Below are 12,552 nucleotides of genomic sequence, written 5' to 3' on the forward strand. Positions count from 1 at the left end.
TATATTGGCTGCCTAAAATGTACTTGAACTGACTTGTACACCTGGATTTGTTAGTTTCCCTCTTCTGTCAGCTCACTCTTCCACCCAGATTTGAATTCTTGCCCTCCAGCACAACATTACTCAGAAACCTCTCATCCTCCTGCTCCATCAGGCCGGTGCCTTCCCTCTCTGAAAACATGTTGTTGCAATTTCTACAAATCATGGAAGAAAATTACATAATCTTAAAAGCTATTGCTCTGCTCATTGCATTAAATATTCATGTTTCTACCCTTCTCTTTCCATTCCCTCTCACCAGTGCTTCAGCCCACACTGGGGCACCTTCTGCCATTGGGGGGCTCAGCGTCCTGGCCTGCACTCTCAGCAGAACCATGCAATGTCCTGGCAGTCTTTCACTGCCATTCTAGGACAGGATTAACTCTTTGTTTTTACATAAATAATAGGCAATCACAGCTTTTATATTGTCAGTGCTTGCTGCAAGCTTTTTTTCCTTAAGCACCAACCCAAGGAACAGATTTTTGCAATTTGGAGCTGCTCAGTCAATTCGGATGGCTTTTTAATCTCTAGAGGCCAGATGGAAGCATGATCCTTCACCATGGTGTGTTTTGCATAATGTAGGGATTGGAATTAAATTTTGTTTGCACATAGTCATAGATGTATAAGTATGTAAATATTTTTCCTTTCCATCCATGCATTTTCTCTTCTACTGTTTTGTTTTGGTTTTTTTTTTTTTTTAATGACAGCTTTTACAGGAGAAAACTGTCACAAACAAGCAAATGCTATGCCCTGAAAGAAAAGCTTATGCAGAAGAAAACAACGATTTTGGTCAAGGAGATTTGAGACAGAACCTGACACTCAAGTGCTAAGTTTCTGAGAGATGATTACTTACCTTGGTTTCAGGGCCCTGATAAAACTGCTGTTGGACTGATGTGGAATGATGTTATTTTAATATTTGTTCTGAAGCCTTATTTCAGGCTCTCCTACAATCCTAACTTTGATTTTGGTTGTATTTATGGATTTATTCTTTGCTGTCAACTGCAATCAACTGATTAAAATCCATAAATAATAAACATCAGGTTTCAATTTAAGATGCAGTAACAAGATGCTATCGGAAGAAGTTTTACGTACTTTGGCAGCTTTTTATAGCTGCCTCCCCCCCAGAGCAAGGTCCTGACACGTTCCTTGTGAGAAGGAGCAAATGTTTTTCCCCCATGTTTGTCCAGACCCACGTGACAAATCCTACATGGCAACTGAAGGAGAGGACACTCACACACCTGTTTGTGGAAGGGTTATATAAAAAGTCCCAAGACATATTTTAGCATCTACCCGTAAGGTGAGCAACTCGACCTGCTTTACCCCTCACATGATACATAATAATAAATTAACAACTAGAAAGCAAAAAAATGTAAAAAAAAGACATACTAACATGAAAAAACACATTTTATTGCACTTAAGTTATAAGAAAATAAAATTTCTAAGTGAATCAAACCATAGACACAATCCCTTTAAAGGTTGTTTTCCTCCATCATGTCAGGTTGTTACATAACTAAAATTAACCAACTGGAATCTGATTGTTTTAAATCAGACTATAAATAAAACAAAAACAAAAAAAAAAGGAGGAAAAAAGATCGCCTAGGATACAGTGTTAAACCACTTTCACAGTTCAGCTTGAGTTGTGGCTCTTGGAGAATGAGGCAAACCATTTGACTCTTTCTTTTCTCATTTTGTTTGCATGTGACATCTTTACAAAAACTTAAGTTTTTGCTCTGTCAGTTCCTCCCAGCAATAACTGTAACAGTTGTTTTTTCTCAAATACTGTAAAACACTAAGACTGACCAGCAACTTTATTTTAATTTTTGTATTTTATAATATTTTTAAAAAATTTTGTCAGTTTTTTTTTTTAATGTATGTTCATTCCATTCACCACAGCCCTCACAAAGAAAAATTTCCCCACAGAACAGGCTGCAATAGCTTTGTTCCAAGGAATGTGTTTTAATTTTTGCCCAGAAAAAAGAAAATAAGCTTTGCACACACACTCAATTCTTTATTTGCAGGCAAACTTCACTCTTAATTGTCTGAAACTCTTCCACTCTCAGCCTCTTAGAGGCACAGTTGGCTCAAGTTTCAGTGGCAAAAAGTCTTTTTCTGTAACCAAACTAGAGCAAATTTGGAATTCAGTCTGGGACTAAAACGTCACAGCAGAAAAAAAAATAAAAAAAAATAATTTGCTTTTCTTTCTTTCATTTAGCAGCATAAATAAGTTTGGCCACTGGGAATACAGTACAGGGGTGGGACAACAATCCCGTAATTGAAGACCTACTTCTAGCACCAGCATTGCGAATTAAATCCATCAGAGGACTCTCAAAATCCAGGACAACTTGCCACCTCAGAGCAACTTATGCGTTGAAGAGTGTAGATGGAAGCAACAGTAAATAGATTAAACAGAGGCTAATACTGTGATTGACATTGGCAATGGTTGGCAAAAAAAAAAAAAAAAAAAAGAGGAATAAAGAAAAAAAAGAAAAAGCTCTGATAAAACTGTACAAAACAATTCACAGTAATATTTTAGCTTTTCCACACCAGGAATGGACTCTTTGTTTTTGTTTGTTTTTTCTCATTGCAGATGCTCTCTAGTTTTTGAAAGTCAACCAGTGACTGCTCGTGGAGGTTGGAAGGGACCTTGGAGGGAGTCCGGTCCAACCCCCTGCTCGGAGCGGGGCTGGGGACAGCGCGTTGCTCGGAGGGGCTGCTGGGACCCACGGTGACCCAGGGGTGCACGAGCAGGCTCGCCTGTGCAGCTCGTTTCTTTGTGGTAAAATAACCTGTTAACAAGAACTGTAACTTTTTTTTTTTTCCACTCCAAATTGCTCAAGGAGCATTTGGAGGAAAGTAAAGAAATTAATTGCACCTGGTTTCATTTCTAAAGTTGGATTTTTGCAAAGCTGCCCCGGTCAAAAGTGTAGCCTTTTTATGTGACGAGACAGCAAAAGCCTCTCTTGTCAGTTATAGTTTGTCATCTTTGTCTTCTCCTTCGTAGTCTGTAGGTCTTTAGGATCTGTTGCCCCAAGGCAACATCCTGCACCACCAAGGACAAGGGATTTTTTTCCTTTTTCTTTTTTTTCTTTTTTCTTTTTTTTTCAGGGGGGAGGGAAAGGAGAACATCGTCTACACGTTTGGACAAATTCATCTTTCTGCCCTTCACTTCATATCGACGTCAAAGTCCAACACCAGCAGCTTTGTTTCCTCAGTCCCATTGCGGCTCCCGACTGCACACACCAGCTTTGTGTTGGAAGCTCTGATTCGCCACACGACGCCTCCGCTTCCCCCGCTCTCCAATGTGACTAGATTTCGGATAAATTCACCCGTTTTCAAGTCCCAAAGTTTTACAGTCCCATCATCTGAGCTGGTAATTACAAAGTTCTTGTTGAACTGTAAACAGGTCACAGCACTCTGATGCTTGTTGGGACCTATAAGAGTAAACAAAAACATTTCTGTTTGTAATTAATTAGAAAGCAATGTCAGGCAGTGCTGCATCTGGAATAAACACCTCGCTATTTGCATACAGCTCTTTCCACCTATTAGAACTATTAGAGAACTATCTGCTTTAACTCCTGGGTTTGTGTATTAAAAGGTGCAGAAGCCTTGCCATGCTTTCAAAAAGTGAAAGCAGATATAAAAAAATTTCCCAGTATCTTCTTCTTTGTTTCAGTGATCTTGTTGTGCTGTATGTTGGCAGCTGGGCAAACTGGACATCCATGAACATGAACTTAACCATCCTCAATAAGGTGACTGCTGTAAGAGTTTGTCTCCAAGATCCTTTGACGTGTTATTATGAGATTACTCCATCAGTAAATACTGACAGTTACATGCTGACATATAAATATATATGTTAAAGCAGCAGAGTTTGCTTTACAGGGAAATTTAATTTTCTGCTCCAGCCAGCACTGCTGCATATGATATATGAAAATGATATAAGACCTTTTTTGTGGGGAGAAACAAAAGCCTGTGTTTGTGTGCATGATGCCTAAGTGGTAACTGTCAACATGGAGAAAAAAAATCTTTCTTTTTACTGAAATAAAGAAAACATCTTCCACTTGCATCTCTTGATTTATTGCAACAGACTGTACTTTGCCTCGTGATCCAATTAAACTGTAGGCTTTGAAACATTCAAGTGACCCCTAAATAAATACATAGACTGTCTATTTTGAGATGTAATTTCCTACGTATTTCTGTGGCTTATTAGGCTAATATACCCATAGAAAATTGCTATCAGTCCAGACCATCTGCCTTCCATAATAGGCAAGTGATTTGAATAGATTAGATTAAATACATTTTGTTCTTCTAGTTCAGAAAAAGATCATACAGCTGTCATCAGAAAAATATTTAAGTGGTCAGTGCTTGTTTCTTTGTATGTAATTATTTTAAAGTTTTTTAATGTAAAATTTGCAGTACAGATCACTGTAGGCTGCTTGATTGACATGAAGGTAGTTTAAACTTACCTTGCAATGTCTGTAAACATTGTCCTGTTTTAATGTCCCAGATTTTGACTGTAGAATCAGCATTCCCAGACACAAGTATATTGTCCTTGAGTTCCATTCCACTTGTGAGTGACTGGTGGCCTGTCAGAGTGTGAATGCAGTTGCCTGTCTCCACATCCCAAACTCGGATGGAAGTGTCAAGAGATCCACTCACCACATGGATACCATCAAACTACAAGAAAGGTCAATCTATTACAAACAATTACATTAGGACCTTACAAAGAAGGCTATTAAGCATTTAATTCACTAAATGCAAGGTTAGATACTATATATATTCAGAAACTGCAGTACAAAGTAAGAACTCAGTAGAGATGGCCATGTTTGATACCACAGCAGGTGCTTCATGGTCAGTGCAATTTTCTGTTCAAGACATGTGGGCTCTTGAGGGACATGGTTTGAAAAGAGCCTCTGAGCCACTGGTCTTTGAAATGCAATACATCTCCTTTAAACACAGCAGATCCTGACTACCCTGCAGTGTGCAACAGTAAGAGAAAGTACTTTTCCTAAAGGAGATGTTAAAAAGCCAACCCTGCTTTTTACAAGTCAGAGGGAGTTTAAGCAGGAGAACAACAACAACGTTATTCCAAAATCATCTACACAAAAGTCACAACATAAATGTAATTGAAAAATGTGGAATTTTGCTTTTTGTAACCCTAATTGTGTACAGTAAGGACGTGTAACTTTCCAGTCATTGTAGGCAAAGCATACAGGCTAAGAGATGAGATTCTTTTGACCAAGAGGACTGACCATGTAGAACAGAAAGATGGAAAATAGCTTGAGCTATAGTGACAATAAGAGTCCAGAATTCTCAAAAAAAGGAAAAAGCCATAGAATAAAATCAGTGGGCTTCAAGAAGAAATACTTTAAAAACTCTAGACTTCCTTCCCATGAGGATTTTATGTATCTATTCTCTAAGGGGAAGAAGAGTTCAGGACAGTTGGCAGTTTCTTTAAGACATAAACTATCTTGTGTAAAAGAAAGATAGGAAGGATTGTAAATTACTGAGACCCACTTGGCTGAACCACAAGGAATTGTACAAAAAGTAGAAACTAGATCAATAGATGTGTATAAAAGAGCACACTGGGACAAAACCAGAAAGGCAGGGCACAACACAAGATAAAACTAGCAAGAGCCATTTCACTATTGTGTAAAAAAGTTCCAACCAAAAACATAACAAAACAAAACAAAACCACACCAAGAGGAAGGCCAAAAAAACCCTCATTTATCCTCAGTGGGAAGGAAACACTGATTGAGGCCAGCTATTTAAATTCTTTTTGTCTCAGTCCTCAGCCATGTGAGCATAGGCTCGCAGTCCTAATGCCAATGACGAATGAGTACAAGCTTTTGCTAGAATGAGAGAACAAAATCACATAAGGCAAGTTGTTTTAAGACAGTCTCAGAGACATCTGCTGCTATCTTTGAGAACCCATGGAAGATAGACAAGTTTCAGATGGCAAATACAATTCCTTCCTTTTTTGACGATAATGGGATAAGGGAATTATGGATCAATCAGCCTAACTTCAATTTCCACAAGGAACTTTTTAGCCCTTTGTAATGTGGTAAGTAGCAGCAAACACAGATTGGTGCGAAAACTGCCTTAACCAATATGATTTTTTTCCACGACGGAGTAAAAAGCCATGTGAAACAGCAAATGTCTTGGTTGTATTTTCACAAAGAGAGAGACAAAATTGAGGCAGGGATACTATTACTTTGTTCAGAGTACTATCAGAGATACCAGAAAGAGTTTCAGAGAGGTCTGGCATTTACTATTTTCATTAGGATTTGAGTGACATTTGAAACAGTAGAACTGACCAAAGGCAAAGAGTGCAGAAGTCAAGTGAAAAGTGTGAAGATTTGAACTTGGCAGGGAATGAATGAAGGTACAGCTACAGCCTGGGAGAAGGGAGGCTGGACAGGAATCTTGGTTATATTTAAGGCAATCTGACTCTATTTGTCCATGTGGACTGACTGGTACCTGATAAGGCAAGGAACAAACCCAGTTAAGGGAACTCAACTATTTGGGGCTGCTGCTTCTTATAAGACCTGCAGAAAATGAGTATCTTAGATCTCTGCAGTCAGACATGGTTGGGCATGGCACCTACATTCAAAAAAATGGAGAGTGACTGGCACACAGACTGCTTATCTGCTGTATGCACTGCATTCCTGGTGAAAATACACTAAAAAAGACCCTCTGGTATCTGAATGGAAGGCATAAAAAATGTCCTTTCACTTCTAGCAAGCATTGATAAGACTTTGACTGGATCCTCTTTTGGGTCCCCTGCTTTCAAAAGAGGATGGAAAATAATCTGACTTCAGATAAAAAGACAAGGACTGCCAGATAGCCCAACAGAGTTGGGAACACTAGAATATATTTTTTTTATTCTAAGAAGAATTAAACCTGATTGATGTAACAAATTTTGAATTCTTTCCCCCCTTTCCTGCAAAGCAATTGTATTCTCTGTTCATAAGGTATTCAGAAAGAAAGGTTTAAGGCTGGGCATGCAGAGGAATTGATGGTGCTGCAGTGAAAGAAACAATGGCTTGGATCAGTGAGTTATCCATGAACCTTGAGAATCTGTGGGTTACTGCAAAGGCACGTAAGAAAGAGTAAGAAAACTCAGCATGGTTAGTGATCTTCTACTGCTGCATAAGGATCTCTGGAAAATACTAGGTCTACACATGGGAAAATATGGAGATATAACAGAACCTTCCATGAAGGACTGGCATATTCCATCTGATTATTCTATTTATGGGAGTTTTGCTTTTTGGGGCTACTTCAGGCTGAAAGACAAGACCCATTAGGCAATTTTAAAGAATCTTTCTGTTCCAAACCTGTAAGCACCTGTAGCCTCCAGCTTGCCCTCCCCGACCCCCTTCTCCCTTGTTTCAGAACATATTGATGTGCAAGACAACCCAGTCATTTGAGCCATTCTTACTACAGCACCAGAGCAAGACATACATATTTGTAAGCCAAAACCAGAGCCAGTGGTGAAGATAAGGCAGAAAAACATCTGTTCCCAAACTGCCCCACACAAAATAAATCCTCAGAATATTTTTGAGAGAGAGGTAGGTAGGTAGGTAGGTAGGTAGGTAGGTAGGTAGGTAGGTAGGTAGGTAGGTAGGTAGTAGAGCATTTTTAACTTGCTTTCTGCTTGTTTAGAGAGCACTCCTCAGCATATGAAGAGAAGGGCTGGAGTTTTTGATAGATTTTGCTACATATTTTTGGGAAAGGAAACCAATTAGGAACTTTGTTCATATTTAATATATTATGGGGAGATATGAAATACTTTATGAAAAATGTCTCTAGCACTGAACTTCACTTTCTGAGTTACAAACCAGAGCAGTTACATGCTGAATGCCATTTCCCAATTTTGAACTGTCTTTGTTGATTTCTTTTTCAAGTCCTGCCAGACTGTGGTGTGAACAGGCACAAGCATGAAATTAATTTCTTTTGCCTTTCAATGCCTGGAAGTGATGCTTTGACTCTATGAATGAACAAGATGATGTTTTGGGTTAGAAAAGGTAAGAAGACCCAAGACATGAGGTCTGTGTGTATCTTTGCCAGCTTTGTGGGTAACTGGTGGGCACTAGAGAGATGCCACAAAGCAGCACCATAATAACTTGCACCTCCATTAACATGTTGCTGTTGAAACAGTCTCACACTTGTATATCTGGCCTGTACTTAGAGAAGAGGAAGTAGAAAGCTAGAGATTTACATAGGTTCATTAAAATTTTAGGTCCAGCCTTACTCTGAATTATAGTTTAGAATTGGAAGATGGGACGAGAAAATGAGGATAAATAGAACTTCATAAATCAGAACATTAATCCAATAGGGTTTTTGGCAGACTGTCAATGGCTATATCCTCTGATTTATTTAAACAGTAAGTTTGGAATTTCTTGAGAAAAGCAAAAACATAACTCCAAAATACATGCAAGACTTAAAAAAAAAAAAAAAAACTCAACCAAACAACCCATCCGTCCACAACAACCTAACTTGCTGGTATAGAGACTTGGGCTTTATTATACTGAATCCTTTAAAAAATGCTACTCTAAAAAAAAAATTCTGTTTCTAAATTAAGACAACATATAACTAGTGTAACAAAGTGAAAGAGGGGTTTATTACAGATGCCTCTGTATGCTTGTGGTCTGTATAATTCTGTACTAGGTACCCACAACTTAATAAACAAGATGAAATAAACTGACTTTAAACATTACTTAAGGAAACTAAAGCAGCAGATAAAAAGCACATACCTGTAACGAGTAGACTCTGTTAGTATGCCCTTGCAGTGTGTGCAGACAGGTCTCTGTCTCTGGATCCCACACTTTGACCATAAAATCATATGCACCACTTACAACCCTTCTGCCATCATACTGAACGCACCGAACTGCGGCGACGTGGCCCATCAGGACATGCAAGCACTGGCCCGTCTCTATGTCCCACACTCGCAGCGTCGCGTCTCGAGAGCCACTGACCACCCTGCAGCAACGAGAGCCCCTCCGGTACTCAGCACTGCACATGGAAGCACCACAGCAATCAAACTTGGCTACACATGGGTTCTGACTTTTAATTTGGGACATTAGATAGAGTTGATGCACCAGCCACCAAAGTTCTGGCTTGGTGTGACATTTTAATGGGGTCTTAAATGACTGAAGTGCCCTTCTTCCTTCCTCTACTCACCTCCTCAGGATCTGTCTATTTGATATAATCAGCAATCAGCATTTACAAAGGCACTCCATTCCTGAACAGCAAAACAATGCCATGAGAAATTCTGTGGGCTGTTGTATCTACCTATGAAAGCTTATGAACACGGTGAGCTCCAGCCAGTGCTACAGGCATCCTGTTTTAATAACTGATTTGACTAATTATAACAAATAAAAAAAGATCTTCAGAAATTTCACTTTTAGTAAAGTAACAGCTATTCTGCTTGACTTTTTTTTTCAGTTTATACTTCTATAAGGTTTTTTAGGCAATAACAGAAATGAGATGGAATGAACATTAATGGAATTTATATAGAAAAACCTCATCAGTCTTCAAAAAATAAGAAATGCAACCAACAACCTGTCAACAACTCCATACCACAGCCAAATAACAGAGCTCAGCTAATGTTTGTTGAATCAAGACATGATTATTGCAAAAATTATGTTATAATCAGTTAAAATTTAAATAAAATACTGCAGTCAAATACTTAGAAGGTTATTTGGTAAAATGAGTAAAAGTTTGTAGCATTGACAAAAGAAGAAATTATTCTGTGGGGGAGACTGGATCATGGTGTAACAAAGAATTAGCTTTGAAATAATGCAGACTGTGACTTTTTGAAGTACATGATTCAATTTCCAGTTCTTCATTTAGTATTCTCATGCTTCTGCTCCTATTAATCATCTCCTCCCTTGTGTTGGTGTATGTTTCGCTTGGTTTGTGTTTCACTGGGTGCTGGATGAGGTCCCCAGGTTTCAGGAGCACTTTCTGTGAGCAGGAGTGTACAAATGCTGGGCCAGGCTGTGGCTGGAGCTCTGCAGCAAGACTCACTCACCTTTTCTCGTGGAGATGCATGCAGCGCACGGTGGAGGTGTGTCCGTACAGGGTGTGGATGCACTCCCCGGTCTCAGCGTTCCAGACTTTCAACGTTCTGTCTGTGGAGCCACTGATGATGATATTGTCCCTCATCTGTGATGACCACACTCCTCCTGTGTGCCCAACCAGTGTTCTCAAACACTGAAAAGAAACATTTTCCTTAGTTACCCTTTTGACACAGGGGAACGGATACTTTAAGAAAAAGCAATCTTGGAGGTAAGAGTCAGCTCTCATAGCAAGAGCCAGAAGACCTCTGGAAACTTCATTCTGATCTAACAAAAAAATTCCCTTTTTAAAAAAATATTCATCAAATTTCTCTCTCAACTGTTGGTACTTCAACTATATGGAATTTTTCTTGTAATCTTTCCCTTGACAAACTAAGCCGTCTTTCCACATTTCTCAATACAAGGACATGTTTTGCAGCCCTGAGTCATATTCCTGGCATTTTTCTGAGTCACTGCAGGATTTCCAATAGCTTTTTGAAGTGTGTTAGAAGTGGAGAGAGCACACACTTGGTAGTTTAACCACCAATCTATAAACCATTTATTTTTGCTGTATTTTCCTGTCTGTTTATCCAAGAAACACTGCTCTCTGTAAACCACAGCTACAGCATCCCTCCTTGCAAACTCATGTTTCAGACCTTTTTCAGACTTTCCTGTTGCCCAGGAGAGAATCCCACAACATAAGCACAGCCTCCCTTCTCTGATCCCAAACGGATGACATGATTTCTCACCATGTACAGACAGTGTTTGCTCACACCTTCCTCTATAAAACCCGGAACAATGGCTCGTCTCTGTCTCCCAGGCTGTTTTCCCTACAAGTAATGACTATATATGCTTTCCCACCAGGCAGCAATAAATGCTAATTAGTACAGACAAGGAAAGATCCTTGCAAGACTCCTCTAGAAAGATACTCCATGAAGATTCTGCATTTACTTTAACAACATGATCTCTATAATTACCCATTTTCTAACCCATTTAAATATGTGCCATGTTGATTTTTGCATTATTCTATTTTCTTCAGTTCTGTCATGGGGATAGAGTCTTTCAGTGCACACAGCCATCTACTTCTGCACTATTATTTTTATCAGTCAAACCTGTAACTGCACGAGAAAAGAGGTCAAGGCAGTTTGAGGATCTCTTTTTCTGTAATCTAATGCTAAGTGGCATTAATTGCCATGGCCTTCCTTTAACTGTTAGTTGACTCCTCTTGACGCAGTCAATATTTTTTATCTGAGATAGTGTATCCTAAATACCCAGTCTTTCAGTTTACTCCATTTAAACATTGATGCATTTTGGCCTCCTAACTGTTCTGTCCTGGATCTTCTCCTTGTGATCATACCTTTAATGCACTAACATTAAGCCAAAAGTTACTTCAGGGAAAAAAAAATCAAACACTGGTTACCTGGATCAACTCTAATAAGAAAAACCATAACTTCAGTAGTAAGCACGAGTTTCTGCTGAAATGTTCTATTATCACTGCATGCTGTATTTCCATCACATGAATTTTCTTCCAAATTTTTTTTCTGCATCAGTAACAGTATAGTAATTCCTGCTGTTAATATCCTGTTCTTTCTAGCATCCTTGAAAATAATTTGCTTTTTTGTTCTACTGTTCTCTAACAATTTTTTAACCAGTTTTCTGCAATTACAGGCTCCTGGCTTAATTCACTGCTATCAAATCCATCTTTTTCAGTTCATAGCTGATGTTCATTTCTACAGTTCTCTTTTTTTCTTATTTCATCCAATGTGCTCATTTTTTAAGAAATCATCCTGTTAAAGCAGCAAGAACACAGAATCCTTATTTTGGGCTTTACATCTGTCAAGGGAATTATTTAGTCATGTTCATTTGCACAAACCAACCTTTAGGGTTTCTTTATTTTATTAATTCTTCAGCATCAGTAAGCATGAGTGCTGATACAGCACGCTTCCATCTTTCAGACACAATTTCTGGCTCTCTTAAAGGTCTAGGGTAAATGGCCACACTAGGTTTTGCAATTACTTTCAAAAAATTACTGAACAGTAATTGTAAAGTCTTGCCACTGTGCTTAATTTGATATATTTAAGGGAACATTTTGCTTTTGGGAGTGTGGTATGTACAAAGAAAGTATTTTTCATTTGTGTTTAGGTTGCCCTTTTCAATTAAAATAGACATACATTTCATTATGGGATCCCTCATTAGACAGTTTGTTGTAGGGAAGCCAACAGCAGCAGGGTGAGGCTGCCCATGGCTCTTAATTTTATTCTTACCCACAGTAGGATTAGCAATCCCTTCAAGGAACTTCTGGGCATGCAATGACAAATGCTGAATACATTCAGCTTCCACATTATGAAGTGGATACCTTTTACATCTTAAACACTTTATCCTCAGCAGCTGTCCTGTGGTTATCTATACCATTAAATCCAAGCTAAGTGGACACAATACCAGTCTAAAAGGAAGAAGTACT

The 12,552-nt window shown here is 38.8% G+C and overlaps 1 protein-coding gene across 2 annotated transcripts in view; it reads right to left on the reverse strand.

Moving 5' to 3' along the window:
• Positions 1 to 1,419: 1,419 nt before the first annotated feature.
• Positions 1,420 to 12,552, reverse strand: part of FBXW7 (F-box and WD repeat domain containing 7) — a 177,420-nt gene continuing 166,287 nt past the window's right edge. For both annotated transcript variants that reach the window (XM_036382108.2, XM_036382109.2), the window contains 4 exons: positions 10,067 to 10,248; positions 8,787 to 9,012; positions 4,497 to 4,707; positions 1,420 to 3,464 (listed from right to left, as the gene is read on the reverse strand). In XM_036382108.2, the coding sequence (XP_036238001.1) occupies positions 3,196 to 3,464; positions 4,497 to 4,707; positions 8,787 to 9,012; positions 10,067 to 10,248 (888 nt within the window). In that variant the 3' untranslated portion in view covers positions 1,420 to 3,195. The remainder of the gene's footprint in view (positions 3,465 to 4,496; positions 4,708 to 8,786; positions 9,013 to 10,066; positions 10,249 to 12,552) is intronic.

This window comes from Molothrus ater, chromosome 4 (genome assembly GCF_012460135.2).
Source record: "Molothrus ater isolate BHLD 08-10-18 breed brown headed cowbird chromosome 4, BPBGC_Mater_1.1, whole genome shotgun sequence".
Taxonomy (NCBI): Eukaryota; Metazoa; Chordata; class Aves; order Passeriformes; family Icteridae; genus Molothrus; species Molothrus ater.